A 19,106-nucleotide genomic window follows, 5' to 3' on the forward strand; every position below is an offset into this window, starting at 1 on the left:
AGAGCATCCAGTGGCAACTTTTCTTCCCAGTCAACACCTTTTCTCCAAAGGCTTTGAAAACAGTTCTTTATCCTTACTGTGAAAGGAGTCAGCATACCGAGAGGGTCGTATAGGCAAGAGGTCCTCTGTAGCATTAACCACTTGTTATCAGTTCTTCGTTTTAACAAACTCCATAGTGTTTCCCGGACTAAACGACAGTACATCGGTGTCAGTGTGCCATACCAATCCCAGGACTTTCAGTACTCCAGTCAGTTGTCCGAGAGGTAACTCCAGAGGTTGCGTCGATTGTGTGCCAAGAATGCATGGGTTGTTCGAAGCCCACTTGTGTAGCTTCATAGAGGCACTTGCGAATATCTCGGTGGCTTCTGACCGCAGCTTGGACGTGTCTTCGACGGAGCCCGCTCCTGTTAAAATGTCGTCAACGTATATGGAACCCCAGAGCCTTTTTGTAGTTTCGGGGTAAGCAGACAACGCTTGATGAAGATAATGACAGATGGTCGCCACCAAAAGAAAGGGACTACAGGTCGTGCCGAATGGTACTCTGGTCATGGGTGCTTTCTCCAACCACAGGCAGCGCAAAGCGTCTCGGTCTGTGCTGGTGATGCTTATTTGCAGAAATGCTTTTTCGATGCCTGCTACTAAAGCAATGCGATATTTTCTAAAGTGAAGTAGCAGCCCTATGAGATTGGCATCGAGGTTTGGTCCGGAGTACAGGCTGTCGTTGAGCAAGAGCTCTCCTTTTTCATGTGAAGAAGCATCGAAGACCACCCTCACTCTTGTGGTACGATCCTCACGGATTACTGCATGGTGTGGCATATAATACACTGGGTTTTCTGTGTTATCGTCAGTGACCTTCTCGGCTACACCATCGTTAGCGTATTTGCGTATGGCAACACCATATTCTTGCAGAAGCTCAGGGCATCGGCGAAGCTTTCGAGGAAGTTGATTTAAACGCGTCTGTGAGTTTGCTCGATTGTTGTGGTTGAGAATTGTCAGTTTCCATGGAAGTGAAACTACGTAACGACGATTCTCCATCTTGACTGTGTTGCTGAAGAAATCCAGAACTGGGTCTGCGTCCTGTGTGTTGTTGTGTCTATTGGATTTTATACCCATAATTTCTAGGTCCCAGTATTTATCTGTGGTGATCTCAAAGTCCGCCACTGCTGCTTTCAGTACAAATGTCTCGTTGCAGTGTGTGACGGTAGCACAAGAGGCTACTGGTCCGTGCAGAGTCCAACCTAAGGAAGTCTCGACAGCTTTGAGTCCGCTGTCCAAATTCCGTACGTTTCCTGTGACAAATGACCAGTAATAGCCACTGCCGATTAAGACATCGGCAGCTTTTGGGCTTTCAGCTTGATCGTTATGGTGAAGTAATAACTTTGGTGCTCGAGCTTGTCAGTAAAGTCGCTACTCGGTCGCGGAATGAATTGTTCGCAGATCTTGGTCGTGACTAGAGCTTCAATCAACAGTGTCTTGCAACTATGCACTGAACTCAGAGTGACAGACACTCGCCGGAAAGTCTTCTCGTCATGATGCCCTCCAAAATGTCCTACTGTAAGACACTCGTGATCGAGTATCGAGTATTTGACAATTTAGTTTCTCAGCCAATTGCTCGGTCACAGAAGTGCGCTGGCTGCTTCCATCCAATAAAATGCAAACCAGCACTTTACTATCCTGGCCGGCTTCCCAAGCAACAGTTGTTTGGAGGTATATAAGCCGTTTGGAGGTGCCAGTTCCAGTCATCTCGAGTTGTAGCTGTTTAGGGAATGTCTGGGGTCCGGCGGTCGATTTCCTCAACCTAGGGTCACACATTGTTTCCGCATGGCGCCGATTGCACTTTCCACATTTTACCTTTCTTATGCAATTTTTTGCTACGTGATGCTCCAGGGTACAAAGAAAGCAGCAACGTCCACCTAGAAGGCGTTTTTTCTTTTCCTCGAGAGGAATTGCCGAGTCGCACTGCTCTGTACAATGGGTCGTTGATTCACAGAAAAAACAGTCCTTTTCTTGACGAACGAGTTTAGTGGATGAGGTCAAAGACTCTGTGGTTGAGCGTTGATGGCAGGGCATTTTCGTTTAGGATAAAGGTCGCGATGTGGATGACGCACTAGTGTGAAAATCTTTATCTTTGCATTTCAATGCGTCCTCTTGTACAGAAACATGCAGGACTGTTCGTTCTCGAGACTATTTTTGTTTGAATAAAAAGCAGCAAAGACTTAATGCTCGCCTTCTGTTGCTGGGTGCGCTGTGCTTGTTCGCCAGTGCTTCGAACTCCTCCCCTTTCCTCCGAACTCTGGCGTGCGATAGTCTTGTTGAAATTGAAGACAATATCGTGAGGAAGCGATTTCAGGAGAATGGGGTAGAGCATTGAAGAATAATTGTCTTCCGATATCCCGAGAGTCTTGAGGGCACGTGTCTGGGACTGCACAGTGTCATAGAGGCTTCAAAGTCCACGAAGGTCATTGGGGGATCGAATGGGTTGCAAGTCAATGAGTCGCTCAATGTGATCCTGAATGATCAAGTCGTCCTTAGCAAAGCGCCGCTTTATAATGTCCAGGGCATCACTGTAGCAGCTTGCAGTTGCTGGAAGTCCCGCAATCGCCAATGCCGCATCGCCGGTCAAGACCGAGTGCAGATAGGTGAACTTGTCGACGTCAGTGAGGCCACCGTTGTTGTGGATCAGTTGCTTGAACTCTTCCCAAAAAGGCAGCCACATTGATGGTCGACCATCGAACTTTATAAGTTCGATCTTCGGAAGGTAAACATCGGATTGCTGCGTGTGTTGAACGGGTTCGTTTGACATCGACGGTGACGTACGGTTGAGTGATTCATGAATCTGATGTATACGGTATTTGAGCTTCGCGGACGTCGCGGTGGCTCGATCATTGTAGTCTACAACCCGATCAAACTCTGCTTCAGCTTCCGTGGTAGACAGCAGAGGTACGATGTCAGAGTCAGTTGCCCTCAAGTCGTTGTGAAGATGATTGAGGCGTTCGCCAAGGATGCAAAGCTGCTCTTCTGTAACACTGTCTTGGCTAAGCGTTGATTTGATGTCATTAATAAGCCGCGTTAGCTGCGATCTCTCGGCTTTGCGCTTGAGCTTGAGCACTTCCATGCTTTGACTCCGCGGTGATAAGCCAAAGGTCAGTACGATGAATCGGTAGGCAGGAAGGCGATTACCTTGGTACCATTGATGCTTTTCCGATGAGTTTCAGCACCACTTGAAGGAAATCAAGCCTCTCATTGCATAGAAAAAGGGGTTTATTAAGAATAAACCGCGAAACGACTCCGTGGGTAGCTGCTGTTGTGCGTGGTCCAAAGCACTGAGAGAGCTTCGTCCTCTTTACCGCTCTTGTTCCAACAGGCTGATGACCGTTATGGTATGCATTCGATGCCAAAATCCACTGTGCGTTTCTTATTGTGGTGTTCCACTTTGTCTTGCCAGTTCATCAAAGCTTCACTTACACCGAATGCCGCAGCGCGCGGGATCTCCACGATGTTTTTTTCTACTTCGAAGGCGACCATTTTGAGACAGTGTTGTCGATCTCTTTTCTGCCTGTCTTGCATTTTGCCTAGGGTAATATGCCGTAATTCCCATTATACGGCTGGTTTTAACTCAAAGGCTGTGAGTATGCTATGGAGCATGGGAATCATACTACCGGAAGGCAATTCATGGTTGACAAACCTGCTTGCACTATTGGTGGATGCAACACGACAAGCTGCTCACTACGAATCGTAATTGTGCCACCTTCCAGGAACCGAAAACCAGAAAGCTGTCACTGTTCGCAAATAGTGTATGTGTACGTTTACTACAAACTTTTCAATTTCTGCTCTTTTGTTCTGATAAATAACTTCTGATAAAATTTACCCAACATATACAAAGGGACCAACAACCGATTTTTGTGGACCCAGTTCATTATGGCACAACGAGAAGAGTATCTTCGGAAGTGTTTGTATCTGCAATGGTTACTTTTGAAAACGCGCGCAAATTTCGCAAGCAGAATTTTTCAATCTGAGTGATCTCCAAAAAAAAAGTAGGAGTCTCGACGTCAGCAACACTGTAAAGTGTGAATGATGCCAATAGTTTACCTCTCAAATTAAGAAAGCAGAACTAGGGGCAGCTTTCACAGGATTGAATGCAACTTTCGTTAACCATCTGCATTCCAACTTTTTCAGCCATTTTCGAAAAAAGCAGCTGCAATAAGTGGGCATTACTGCACAACCTTTCATAAATTTCTATTGCTTTTTTTTTTTTCTTTCTAAGTACACGCCTATGTCATGGCTTGCCATCGTTGTCATTATTGTGTTGATAGACAAGCCAAGCCAAATCATACAAAACGAAACCACGCTTTTGCATGTGATGGCACAGTAGCACCATGCGCGATTACAGTGGGGTCACGTTCGGAATCACGTCGTCAATTGAAAACCTCAGCGATTAGGAATTGGATATTCTAGGTCGTATGCAACTTATAATAGAAAAAAAATGTATTGCATTTCAAAATTTTCAAAAAAGGTGCAGGACTTGTGTAACGGTCCCACAATAGGGCATCTTATTTGCTGTCATGTTGTTGCCGCATGGAGGACCAAAAGTAATTTTTCGCGACTAGTTGTGAAGACTTAAAAATACAAATCCTCGTTTAATGAGGGAAACAGTGCTCGTTCCAGTCAACACGTAACAATCTTTCCATCGGCAGAGCTATCTCAATTCATGTTCTGAACAGTTGTCTGTTTCTTACGGAGTCCTAACATATATTTATAAAAGGCAAAGGCAAGTCACACCACAACGAGTTTGTAAACAAAGTCACAAACACGTACAAGTGGTCACGATGTAGACTGGTGAGCATGTAAACAGATGAGACTACACAGTATACAAAAGAGTATAACATGTGACATACGTACAAGTGCTAATAATTACAAATAATAGAAGCAAGTTGAAGTTACACTGTGACTATTCAGTGCGATATCTAGTAATTGTTAAGGACGCCTGTACTTGATTTTAAAACAACGTTCACAAGATTTTACAACTGTCCTCTAAAACTGCACAAAACCAAGTTAAGAAGCCATTTCATGCTCAATAATTGATATTTCACATTCTCGACAAATATAGTAGCACTACATATATTCAAGACTACTTTCTGATATCAAGTTATATTAATTAGTGGAGCTGAAAAGAGCCCAATACAAAGAGCAAAAGGCACAATATTGCAATGCAAGATGTTTTGAAAGGAATTGAAGATCCTCTTGCAATGTAAAATAATTTCGATCTTAAGATCTTGTGTTGCATTCTTTCAAATGTGCAAGTTATTTGCTTCCAGTTTCACCTTATTACTTTTAGTAAAAGAGTGAGCTTTTGAGGGCTAAATGATGTTCTTTTGGCACTACAATAAAAGTCACGAGACCAACCATTGGGAGATGGCATTGGGCATGAATATCCATTGAGAAGCTCCTTCCTCCTGGCCTAAGCGAGTAGGCACACCTTCAAAGTGATGTCATTGGGTTGTCCTGGTTCAGGCCATGCAAAAGACAAAAAATTGGAATTTTGGATAAGCCATGCCACTTATTTAAGACTGTTTCACAAGGCCTATATCCGCTTGTTGGCCCAATTTCATCTGGCTACCCTGATCAGGAATTACAAAAGCAGGAACTACGCCTCAAGAGTAAACATTTGGTTTTCAATCAATTCACTCTTTCAAAACGCTTCTGAAAAATTCATGCTGGAGGACATTTTTTAAGAGGGTCTCAGTTGTGGAACAGCTACTTTATCTTTTGGCGCAGATCTTAAAGCAGGCAAAAAACCAATATGATGCAGAGATAGGCACTTTCGGTGCAGTCTCAAACGTACATGCATACACCATATGGTCTTGGTAAATTATCACACTAACTCAAATGTTCAATAAATATAGTAGAGCAGGTTTACACACATCAATATAACATTCAGGATAAAAATTGCGAAACTAGTTTCATTAATTTTTCATAGAATCACGGTATAAAGCTGCTTCTACCCTGTTGACTAGCAAAAGGTGTTTGCACATTCATCATGCATCAAGCAAGCAAAATAAATTGCGGAACAAGGACGTGTAAGGAAGAACATGCCCTAAATGATGTGCGCGACTCTGCCAGCGGGTGTGTGACTGAGCTCAACCTCTGGCACCACATCCATGTTTATAGAACTTTAAAGTGGCACAGCCAAAAACTATGCTGAACAATGTCCAATCAGACAATATCCAAGGCTTCTTTTTGGTACAGCAGCCTCCGTGAGCGAGTTCTGTGCCAATCTAGTACCAGGACTACAGAACTGCAGCACAGACGGCACGAACAGTACTGCACAGCGACACTACATTGAAAGTAATCTAGTACACTATACTTTAACTGAAACCTCCGCTGAAGAGAAATGTAACAAAATAGCAAAAACAGCAATTGGAGGACCGACTGCATCAGCTATCCGTGGCTATGGCCACTCCGTTGACCATCTGGATGATGATTATAGCGTGCTGTATGTTTCAGTTTAAGTTTTACTAGCAAGGCTGCATGAATAGAACAAGGCTTTCAATTTTATGCTTCTTTGGCACAGGCTTGAAGCAATATTCGTCTAAAATGTAGTTTTGGAGAAAGATGCCGCAATTTGGTGGAACTAGGCACAGCCATTCGACCACTAGCGTCTGCACTTCTTTCATATGCAAAACATTTTTTTTTTTCCCTTTTAGTTAGTAGGTAGCACAGAAGACCTTCAATGACTGCTGGTTTCTGGCCTAGTTAATGACCCTGCCGATCACGGACTTTTGTTAAATTATAGAAAGGCGGCGATAAGAGATCATATGGTTCAGATGCAGAAAAACGATTCATGTGGTCGAATAAGCTGGCACATGCCAAAATCCATCCGTGCAAAAGGAGAAAATAAAAGCCGCAAAGTGTGATATGCTCAGGCTGACTAAGAAATGTTTGGTGTTAGCCTCTGTCAGTAAATACATGCCACTTGAGTCAAAAACATGGATCTTGAATTGCCATGTTATTTTGCCACCAAAATACGGGCAGGGTTAGCGACCATGAAATCCCAGCTCACACTCACATCATCGAGATCCTCTAAGTACACTGGTGCCTGAGGCTCGGCTTCCAGGGCCTCGTCCAACGTGCTCATCTCAAGAGTAGGCTGCCCATCGGCATCGGGGAACAGAAACACGCTGGCCGATCGGCTGCTCAAGGGTCGGCCTGCGGCAGAACTGCCTAAGGAGGTTGCCGACCTGCAGCCGGATCCATAGCCACTCTCGGGGCTCTCCGTGTGCTCAGCTTCGCTGAAGCGATCCAGGCTGCTGAAGAGGACTGTGTGGCTGGCACGGCGGGGCACAACAGCAGCAGGACTGCCTTCTGTGTGACTCGCAGCCTGAGTCAAGCTACTGCATGCTCGAATCTGCTGCCTCGGCAGCTCTGGGGGAGGACCCTTTGGTGGCTCACAAAGGGTCAGCCGCTCAGGCTGCCTGCCACGGGGGACAGAGAGGGCGTCCAGAAGCAGACCCCAAGAAAGACTTGAGGCAAAAGCTTCCAGGCCTGCGGCAGGTAAAAGGAGAATAAAGTGTCAAAGCATGGGACTTAGAAAAACGATAAGTTGACCTAGGCAATGACTGATCATATTAAAAAAAAATGGAGAGAAAGAAAGAAAAAATAGCACACGCACACAAACACGCAAAAGAAAGAAAAAATAACAAGCACGACACAACCATTGTGTGCGTAACAAAACTTGTTAAGAAAAAAAAAATAAGCTATAAATATACCCTGGCGTGCCTTTGTGTGGTCAAACATGCACGCTTCATAATGAAACAAGGGCCAGTATAATGTAGCAATTCCTTTTTATTCATTCGATACCTTTCTTATCCACTGCTAATGACTGGCCGATCCTGGTGACAACATAGCCGGAGCATCGTTTGTACTACGAATGAATTGCGAAAAGGAGAAAAATTGAAATAGAATCTTCAGGTACTACTGATGAAGCGTGAAAATGAACGAACGAATAGAATCTTCATGTTATCTTAATCAAGGTCTTGTCTGTGAAAACAAGGCTTCCTTGTAACAAACAAACTTTACAAGTGCATAAATCGACCATTTGGGGTTTCTTAGTGTGTACCCAAAGCAAGGTACACAGGCATTTTTTGCAATCTGCTACCATGAGGATGCAGCTGTCAAGGTTGGGAATCAAACCTGTGACCTCATGCTCAGCAGCAGAAATGTCATAGCCACTCAGCCATTGTGGCATGCACGAGCGTTCGAGTAAATGTAACACTAAGCTACCATAGTCGCCATTGCAAGCAAACACGGCCACATTTACTAGAAGTGTCAGAGCTGTGCTGAAGTACCAACCAACCTGGCCATTGGCTGGACGTTCTCATCTCATACTCAGCCAATCGTTTTCATTAGCGGAACTCACGAGCAGCCACTACAAAGCAAATGCTCTCTTTAGACCACACTGAACGTTCTTTTGGATAATGAGAGGAAAACATACAGGAGAATAGACCACACATAAAAACAAAATAATACATAGCGCACCGAAAACATGTCCGAAAACAACTTTTTTCAAGCCACTGTGTTCATGATAACATCGGAACATTTTCATTTTCAGTTACAAATGTTAAATTAAGATGCATAAATTCAGGCATTCGGTATTTCATCTCACCTGTTTGTCTAATGTGCTGGTCAACTCTGACTTCACATAGCCCCACTGGGGTGTCAGTCTGAGTTTCCTTGGAGGCTCTGATGACTGGACAGGTCTCCACTCCAATGGTGACAGGATGTCTGCAGCAAATTCCTGATGAAGAGGAGGAAGAACCAGAGTCCCGCTGTTGCCGCCGCTGCCGCCGCCCCTGCTCCTTTTCAGTCTTCTTCAGCTTTTCCTTCAGGTAGGCCACTTCATGCTAAGTGATGGAAAAACAGGACGATTTTGAAGTTGGCACACCACAAACTTAAGTACAATGGTAGTCCTGAGAGCCACAGAAAATTAGAAGAATTGCTGGTTCTCTATGGTTCTCTATGCCTAATAATACTAGCTTAGATCAAAGACCCCCAGCAGGGGGCCCAATCAGAACACACGGACCACGTGTGGAAACCCCTACGCATTCATGATGGCCAGCGACCAAATTATGATCTGGCAATGGAACTGTAGAGGGTTCCATGCCAAAAGACGCGATCTCGAATATAGGATCAATCACTCTACACTCAAAGCTGATATTATTGCGCTTCAAGAAACTGGCGTAAACGCCAAACTTGTTGGCTACACAACCTACAATGCGAAAGTGACGGAAGGCGGTAATCCCTCCACAGCACTCACGATACATAGAAACCTCACCGCAAACACGATAGAACTCGGGATCGAGGATATATCCTACAACTTCGCAGAAATCCTCCCCAGAAAGAAAGCTTACCCGACCTTATACATTCTAAACGCCTACCACCCTCCAAAGAGCGGAGGCACAGATGCCTCCAGACTTATTGTAAGGGCGCGGAAACATGCCAAAAGCTTGCCACTAATTATAGTAGGCGACTTCAATGCTCACCACTCGGCATGGGGCTATCAGTCTTGTGACAAGAAAGGGACCAGCCTATGGACAACCTCTCTAGAGCTTGGCTTAACTCTCCTCGCCCAGAACGCCCCACCCGAGTAGGTAACAGCATCTGTCAAAACACATCGCCCGACCTAACATTTATCAAAAACACAGAATTCACCAAATGGGAAAACACAGAAACTAATGCAGGCAGTGATCATTACATCATAGCCACCACATTTCCACTCAGTAAAATCAAGAAAATTCAAAGTGAAACATACTAAATGGGACACCTTTAGAGACATTAGAAACGACAGGGAACACATTGCAATCACAAACCTGGAAGAGTGGACATCCAACCTAATCAAGGACGCAAACAAGGCCACCACCGAAGCCGAGATCGAGGAGGATCACCCATCCCCTGACTCATGGCTTATACACTTGTGGGAGGCTAGGGAGATGGATGTCACAAAAAAAAAAACAAGACCTTACGTAGGAAGATAGCTCAAATCGACAAAGAAATCGAGAAATACAAGCAAACATTGAGCCGAGAACACTGGCACCAAATGTGTGACCGGCTCAATGGTGAATTAGCTAACAAATCTTGGTTTCTACTCAGACATTAATAGACCCCGATCAAACCAAATCAATCACAAGTAAGAACATGCAGAAACTTATTCATTCTTATCCTGGGGAGGAGAATGACCTAGTACAGGAACTGCAGAACAAATGCTTCAACACCAACAAGGACATACCCACTCCAGCTAAATATGAAGGAGAAAGCAATCCAGCTTTAGAAAGGGATATAGACGTAGCAGAAGTTAGAGCCGTCCTCAACCAGATTAAAACTACTGCCGCTGCCGGGGAAGACAGCATAACAAACAAAATGCTTCGAAATTTAGATGATCGCTCGATCAGCGAAATCACTAAACTCTTTAACACCCACTCGACCGAAGGAAAAGTTCCACCTAGCTGGAAACATGCCAAGGTCATCTTCATACCAAAACCGGGCAAGAGGTTAGAACGGGGAAACCTTAGACCAATTTCTCTCACCTCCTGCTTAGGCAAGGTCATGGAGCATGTAATATTAAACAGGATAAGCCATTACATTGAGAACACCTACTACCTGACACACTAATCAGTTTCAGAGCGTGTCTATCAACACCAGACATTATGCTTCAACTGCAACAAGACATTCTTGATCCACGCCCAATAAGAGCCACTGGTACCATACTGGGCCTGGACGTCTGTAAAGCATTTGATAATGTAGCACATCAGACCATCTTAAATGGCCTATCCCAGCTGAATGTAGGCGAAAGAACTTTCGCCTATATTTCCTACTTTCTCAAAGAAAGAACGGCAACCATCGAACTGGGTGAAATGCGTGGTCAAAAGCTTACTCTAGGGACAAGAGGCACCCCGCAAGGTGCCGTCCTCTCACCCCTACTCTTCAATATCACCACGATGAACCTACCACAACAACTAAACAGGATACCACACATCAAATATGCCATATATGCGGACGATGTTACCATCTGGACAAACAGCGGCTCAGATGGTGTGATAAATGACGCGTTACAGGAGGCAGCAAATGTTGTGCAAGAGTATGTCAGACAACGGGCTAACATGCTCCCCCACGAAATCCGAACTCCTAATCATTAGAAATAAAGCTAACAAGACGCCAGACACTGACACCCAACAACAGGCACTGATCAAAATTGTCTTGGAAAGCGGCCCGGTTCCTCCGGTCCTGACCATTAGAGTGCTGGGCATGCTTATTCAACACAACACGCATAATACCGTGGCCCTCACAAAACTGCAGAACACCGCCAAACAAATTTGTGGACTGCTCAGGCGAGTGGCAAACAGACACAGAGGAATGAAGGAGATGGACTTGTGTAGGTTGATTCAGGCATTCCTAATCAGCCGCAGTCTACTCCTTCCCCTATTATCATCTCAGGAAATCAGACAAAGCTAAAATAGAAGTTATAATTCGACAAGCGTACAAATGGGCACTTGGTTTGCCTGTTTATACCAGCACCGAGAAGCTCCTCCAACTTGGAATGCACAACACCCTAGAGGATCTTATCGAAGCACACAAAACAGCACAACTAACACGGCTATCAGACACAATGACGAGACTACACATCCTGAGTAGACCTGAACATTAAACCCATATATACCACTGGAGGCAGAGCACCACTATCTCCCACAATCAGACATTACCTAATATTCAAGCCAATACCCAAAAACACCCTGGCGGGCAGGCACGACGGCAGGAGAAAAGCCAGGGCAGACAAACTACGCGAAAAGCACGAGCAAGACCAAACCGCGGTCTTTGTCGATGCTGCCAACCAGGGACACAACACATACACCCTGAGTGCCGTGGACGGAAAATCTACAATCGTAAATGTGGCCTGAACTAGAGCCGCATCAATCAAAGAGGCCGAAGAAGTAGCCATAGCACTGGCCATCATGAACCCAACTAACCATACTGTCCTGAGCGACTCTAAGAGCGCTATTCTCAGCTTTATGAGGGGAAGTGTGGGACTAAATACAGCCAAGATCTTGAGAAACTTCAATCAGGAAGACAGAACAAAAATCAATCTTGTATGGGTCCCCGCTCACTCAGGTAATTCCGGCAACGAGGAAGCGCATAAAGTGGCCCGAGGGCTAACAAACCGGGTCACACCTCGATTGGCACCGGACGCCTCGATGGAACCGGACGCCTCGATGGAACCGGACGCCTCGATGGAAGAGATAGTGACTTCCTACAACGAACTTACCAACCTATATAAAGAGAACCCAGGAGAATATACCCAATACCACACAGCAACCTTACAAGAGCGCAGGCCACTATCCTCCGCCGAATTCAAACTAACAGCCTTATCACTCCTCATCGCTTAGCGATCTTCACAGATGGGGAGGCTGACCCAATATGAAAAAACTGCGACAGAAATGCGATAGCAAACCAAAGACACATCCTCTGGGAATGCGAGGGTCTTCCCCCACCCAGAGAGCTTCTGCCAGCTCCCTCTGAAACGACATGGGAGACCCTAATACGGTCTCCCAAAGAAAAACTACAAAAAGGAATCATTGCCTGGGCGGAAGAGGTCGCCGCAGACAAGCGGTCATCTACAACGCCATGAAATTTTCCTTAATAAAGTTGTTTCCTCCTATGGTCATGCAATGAGTACCCCATTTTATAACCTCCAGCAGACTACGGGAAAACAACATGTCATTAAGCGTTAGTCAGTGCAATGCACAGTAAAGCACTTAACTTGAAGATGCAAGAACAGGAAAATATTTCGAGAGATAATTGAAATCAATCAAGCCCCCCCCCCGCCCCCCCAATATGAACACAAATTCATGTGCATAAATTAGCGATAAGTGCACCATACTTTTTGTTTTAAAATGTGTTTGTTATATTTTATGGCTGTTTTCATTTTCTTTCATGCGTGTTACACTGTACAGAACATTGAGGCTTGCAGGTGGTGCTGCCTTTGCGGTAGGTGGGATAGCAGAACAGTAGTGTCCCTCATAGCATGGCAGCACGCATAAGCACTTCTATACACATGCAATCTGTGAGCAAGTCCGCCACATCCTGTGGTCTTCCTGTGGGATACAAAAATGCAACTTGTTCTGTTGTAAAACAATGTCAGCACTGCCAAAAGAGCACTACTGGCATTTCTTACTGTTTCTTACCTTGAGAAAGGTAGAAAGAACCCGGGGTGCTAGCCGACCAAGGTATAGATTTACAGTATAGACCACTTATAACATAACCGCTTATAGTGCAGGACCGGATAAAGTGCGGTCTTTTCGGACTCCCGTTAATTCTCCCATAGCACTCCATGTATACACGTATACTTATAGTGCAGTTGCGGGAAACGAAATACCGGTTACAGTGCGGCTGCCTGGGAGTACGGAAGTCAGTGAGACGGCGAATGCTCTCCTCAAACGGGCGCCCCAAGGAGTGCTCAAGGAAGAAAGAGAGACGAAGTGGAGGAGAAGGGCACGTGGTGCTAACGAACAGCCAGTGAGGCTGAAACCAGAATCTTGAGTGCGAGTCGTGAAATATAATGGCGCGACAGCATGCGAGGGCCACGAAACTGCCAATGCCGGCCAACGCTCGCTTCACGATAACGGCAGTAAACGAAACTTCAGAGAGCAGGCGGCGCCGTCACGGCACGGCGAAGGGCGCACGTGGAGACCTGTGGAATGTGAAGGAACAGGGCAGCAGGGAAGCGGATTTCGCCTCGGCAACTCCATCGCTTCGGTGGCTTCCCTCGCCCTCCCTCGTAGCTCCCTCACTTTCGGCTGTCACCGTGCGCGCCCACCGCCGCTCTAGCCGGCACGGCGCCAGCTCCCCGAAGTTTCGTTTTCTGCTGTTATCGGGAAGCGGGCATTGCCGGCGTGGGCAGTTTCGTTGGCCGGCCTGGGACAGCACCGCTGCTTCCTTCTGCGCCGTAGCCGCAGCGTGCAAGGTCAACACTTGACTAGAAAGTAGAGGAAGCATAAAGGAGAAAGAAGGGTTCACTGCCATTTTCTACGCGTGGCTATGGTAGCGTGGCTGAGACGTCGGTACGTACACGCATGTTCGGGCGCAACGCAGAATCGGCGACCTTGCCATTTGAGAGAGGGTGAAATTTCCGCCGTATTTTTTTTTAATTTCTTTTTTTGTTTTTTGTTTTGTTCGCGCACCACATTGAGGGGTGTCTCCTAAGTTTTTACTCTATGGCGGTGCCGGAGCAATGCCAGTCGGAGGCGCCGCCGCATGATTTGGTTCGAGTTAACGAGATTCGACTGTACATTGAATGCAAACGTTCTAGCAGCATTCCTCGACTGTCGCATACGCGTGGTGGCTCGGTGCACATGTTTTGCATATGTGCGGGCCTTGAAAATTGTTGCTTTGGTTATAGTGCGGTACCGCTTATAGTGCGGATATTTGCGACTCCGGCGACTTACGTTATAAGCGGTCTACACTGTATTCAGGTTGGTTCATCGTTCTTCAAAATAAAGTTTAGTATGAAGTCAGCACCTGTCTACATTGTTTTGTGTTCCTTCATGTCTAGTTTATTTTGCGCAGAAATATACCAAGTAGCCCGCGAGCAAATTCTTTTGGTGGAAATTGCATATGGCTGGTGCTGCTCTTGTCCTCAGATTCTTTCTCATGCTGGCATACAATTGCTATCGTGCTCACTTATCACTGTTTTCATCATAAGGTGACAAACAAAATGGTGGCTGCACATAAAAAATATCAAAAATGTTCCACAACGTTTTCCATGCTACCACTGCAAGATTAGGCACTCTGGACCATAAGCTTTCAGTTGCATTAAAGAAGATAGATATAACATAGCAATTGGTTGTCAATCAATTTAAACATCCCTTTCCAATTTAGGAGCACAGAGCCAGTATGTTGCAAAATTGTGACGACTGGTTAGAGGAGGTTAAGTGATACTCCATGCATGCTAGCAATGAGATGCCCACCTCGAGGTCTTCCACTCGAAGGATGAGCAGCTCGCCCTTGTTCTGGGCCAGAGTGCGCTCTCGTTCTTGTTCACCCAGCACATAGTTTAGACGGGTACGCTCCACATCCACCAAACCTAAAAAAAAAAGGGTTTCAAATATATTAGAATACTTTGACGATTTCATATGCAAGGGGTCAGCTAAGCTGCACTTTCACCACATAAAGAAAGACACTCTTAGTTTCCACCAACATGAGAATTCCAAACACGTAACATTAAAGCACAGAACAGGTAGAAGAATGTTTGGATATTTTAGTACATTTTTCACTATACCTAGAGAATCTTGGACTTCTTTGGTGGTAAGGATACAAGTTTAGCAGATTACTCAGTGGAATTTAGATGAAGTTTTTCGGATCTCTGGAGGATTCACAGAAATTCACAAAAGAGACATTGAGACATCGTGCAAGTTTTGTGCATAAATTGTGAAGCATAGTTAGGTGCATGGGTCACAGAAACACAAGAAAGCAAAATTCTCAAGCAGCTGTCTTTGTTTTCCATTGTGTGTATGCGTTCCTTGGACAAGCTCAAGTTGATAAATGGCACAAGCATTATCCAGTGGTAAACCCATCCATAATTGGTGTGACCCAAATAATGGTATGCCACCAGCAATACAGTATTCACTTGTGTAAGGTCTCTCTTCGTGTAAAACTTGCATCTCCACTTCGGAGGGTCAAAATTTGGGGGAAAAATATTCCACGAAGCACCATCCGCATACCTACATATACCGTAACTTCAATAACCTGCTACTAGATGGCACTAGGTACTGTCCAGCCAACAATGGAATCATTACCATCCTCACCGTATCATGCCAGATCACATAGCATAAATGCTTTAATGTTACCGGCTGTACATTGGGTATCCCAATGACACCTTGCTGTCAGTCACTGAGAGCCTCATTAAAGAGGTAAAAGGTGACCCGGCAGTGCACTAATGCACGTCCCAGTGGGAGTCCTACGTAAAATTAAAAGTCTGTGTGCAACAGTTGATGTGCTCACAGGTAATGCACAGCGAGATGTTGAGCTGCATCATGCTTTCAGGTGCATTTCGCTGGTGATGATGGGAAAGCACTTGACCATGGCATTCTGGATCCATGTGATTGCATATGCAGAACACTGTAAATGTGTGGCTACACAGAAGTTTGAAGCGGACGAAAAACATGTGCATTGCTGGTGGGCTCAGAAAAAATTCACCACTACCAACCAAATCCAAAAGGCATTCCGAGGTGAACAGTGTAAGTTCCCAAGAGTTGCAGACCAACTCGCACCAAGAAAGACGAATATGCAGTACTGACTGAAATCATCCACACGAAAGCTCTGGCAATTGTTTGCCACATGGGAATTCCCCCTGTGGAGCTACAAACAAGTAGGGGATGAGTCTGAGCGTTGCTCAATGTTACAGTGAGAAGCCATAAGCTTGCCTCGTGTAAGGCTCGCACCCTGTAAAAAATAAAAAAAAAAAGTTAAAAATAGTTAGAGCCTTAAAAAAATAAGCAAGCTATCGAGAGAAAGTAGAAAAAATGCAAAAAGGCAGAAAGTCAGAGACGCAGCTTTAAGTAATCAGGACTACCAGAAAATTTAGCAGTAAGAAACTATGGTTTTTACATCTCTCATTGACGTATATCCCATAAGCAGCATTTCCAAGCCTTTTTAAGCTTAGCTTGGTACCACACAAGCACAAAGGCTCATCAAGAAACAACCATATGTAATATTGTAGTGTTCCTGTGGTTTCAAATAAAAAAATATAGTGATTTGTAATTTAATTACAGAACATTTGTACTCACTGTCAAGAACCCGCTGTATTCTCCAGACTCGCAGCAATATGACGAGGGCACCAGCCTGCCTGCCTTTGTCTGGTGAGACCCGCGAGGCCACGTTCAGGCCAAACGCCACAACCACCACGACTGCATCCAGCACCTGGGTGCAGGACATTACAGCGTAACACCGACCGTGTAGAAAATTAAAAGTCTGTGTGCAACAGTTGATGTGCTCACAGGTAATGCACAACCTATGGCATAAAACATGCATGATGATCTTTATGTTATGCTGTAGATAGGCTAGCTTTTGTACTCCTCACTATCATGAAAAGTGTTGCACATTTTCACACAAAATTGTCTTTCAATTCATCAATGCCTAGTCATACAAACCTGCTTACCCCCTCTGCCACAACCTTGAATACCTGTGCGCTTTAAAGGGCCATTGAAGACCACTGCTACTATTGCTGACATGTATTTGTTGTGTTTTTGTGCATTCACCTTTGCATTCTGCCACTTGTTTTTGAAACAACATTTAGTTCTAATATGTCTTGCAAACAAGACAATCAGCCATAATTTTACTTTCTCACAGACAATAGTTTCAATACTAGTTTATCACACCACTTCTCACTTCACTTTGCATGTTTACTGTGACCACAACACACACACACACAGAAAAGGAGCTAGCCAACAACAGCGGCTGCTCAAATGGCATATACACTGCTTACTTGTGCTGTCTAGTGGTGATTTCAACAAGCACACAGCCACAACAGCACTTACATGGGATTGCAAACAAGAGAAAATACCTCCGTAAGCTACGCGCATTAAAAAAAAAAATCTGACGAAAGTATTTTTTAAATAAATATGGATTAAGTTTGCAAAGAAGATGCCTTGATGTAGTGGCAGCATCAGGTAAGCTTACTTTGCACATGTGCACAGAATGCACTACTTTACATACATAAGCACATATTATTGCAATAAGTGCTTGTTATAAAGTGCAAACACTTCGCCCCTGTTGCATTGCAGCATATCTCTCCTTTTCTGCGCCGATTTGCTACGAGGTTACACTGGCTGCGAACTTAAAGTTTACCTGCGACACCTTCCGAGCACTGCAAGTAAACTTGTTAAGCAGCGCAGTTTTTGTGACAGTTACTAGCGCAAACAAGACTAACGGAAAAAAGGTGGGACAAGACAGAGCGCTAGACTTCAACTGACAGGATTTATTCAGAAAATATTGTCCCTGTTGTTTTTGACCAGGACACATTTGTCCAAAAAGATGGTGTGTGCAATGGTTCGCGCATATCGCCTCTTTTAAGCGATTTGTTTTTATCTGTTGTTGAGAATCATACATTCTTGTTACTTGACAATACTTTTGTAGCTAAGATTTTTAGGTATGTCGATGACTTGCTTGTTGTGCTGAAAGGATCAAAGCCTGAGGGTAGCGGCGTTGCTGTAAAAGAAAACGTTCGGGATGCTTTTGAAAAGTGTGCCGTAGGACTTAAGTTCACTCATGAGCTGCCAGTAGATGGTTGCCTACAATTCTTAGATGTTCGTATCATTCTAAATGATAGTTCTCTTTGTTGGATGTACTCTCCCAGGAGCAAGAAGCGCTTGCTTGACTACTATTCAGCGCACTCCCAAGTTAGTAAAAAGAGGCATAGCTACTAACTGCCTGAGAGCTGCTCTGGTTAAATCCTGTGGGCACCTGGTTTCCTGCAGCATTCAGCAACAAGCAAGACGCTTACGTAGGGCCGGGTATCCCGATGACACCTTGCTGTCAGTCACTGAGAGCCTCATTAAAGAGGTAAAAGGTGACCCGGCTGTGCACTAATGCATGTCCCAGTGGGAGCCCTGTGGCTGTGCCTTACATGCACGGGGTGCCCCACTGTCTAAAAAAGGGGGCAAACAAGTGTGGTGTTGGTGTAGCTCGCAATGATGCTCGCAATAATGTGCAGGTTGGTAAACAACGCCGGGAATAAAGGTACATGCACTAAGGAACATGTCACCCGCTTTGTTAACTGCAATGTGGGGGTGGTAATAAGATTTCACTTTCCTGTAGAAAGTGCTATATTGGACAAACTGGCAGATGCCTGAATGATCGGCTTAGGGAGCACTGGACTGCTGTAAAGGCTCTAGATGTGTTGGCCACTTGGCTGACCACTGCCGAAGATGTACTCGTAATTGCTCCCCACGTTTTCATAACACGCATGTGCTCGGACGGTTTACCAGGCAGTTACATAGAGAAATATTTGAGGTGTTTTGCATTTCTAAAGCTACTGATGAAATGTGTAAGCGCTCTATCAC

General features: G+C 45.0%; 2 protein-coding genes across 3 annotated transcripts in view; both read right to left on the bottom strand.

The window, feature by feature from the left end:
* Nucleotides 1-19,106, bottom strand: part of LOC119446676 (uncharacterized) — a 39,601-nt gene that overhangs the window by 8,599 nt on the left and 11,896 nt on the right. For both annotated transcript variants that reach the window (XM_037711170.2, XM_037711169.2), the window contains exons 6-10: nt 16,833-16,965; nt 15,015-15,130; nt 8,663-8,900; nt 7,067-7,542; nt 5,404-5,502 (exon numbers count right to left, since the gene is read on the bottom strand). In XM_037711170.2, the coding sequence (XP_037567098.1) occupies nt 5,479-5,502; nt 7,067-7,542; nt 8,663-8,900; nt 15,015-15,130; nt 16,833-16,965 (987 nt within the window). In that variant the 3' untranslated portion in view covers nt 5,404-5,478. The remainder of the gene's footprint in view (nt 1-5,403; nt 5,503-7,066; nt 7,543-8,662; nt 8,901-15,014; nt 15,131-16,832; nt 16,966-19,106) is intronic.
* Nucleotides 2,444-3,115, bottom strand: LOC119445220 (uncharacterized). Its single transcript, XM_037709541.1, has one exon. The coding sequence runs from the start codon at nt 3,113-3,115 to the stop codon at nt 2,444-2,446; it is 672 nt and encodes a 223-aa protein (XP_037565469.1).

Source organism: Dermacentor silvarum, chromosome 3 (genome assembly GCF_013339745.2).
Source record: "Dermacentor silvarum isolate Dsil-2018 chromosome 3, BIME_Dsil_1.4, whole genome shotgun sequence".
In the NCBI taxonomy this organism is placed as follows: Eukaryota; Metazoa; Arthropoda; class Arachnida; order Ixodida; family Ixodidae; genus Dermacentor; species Dermacentor silvarum.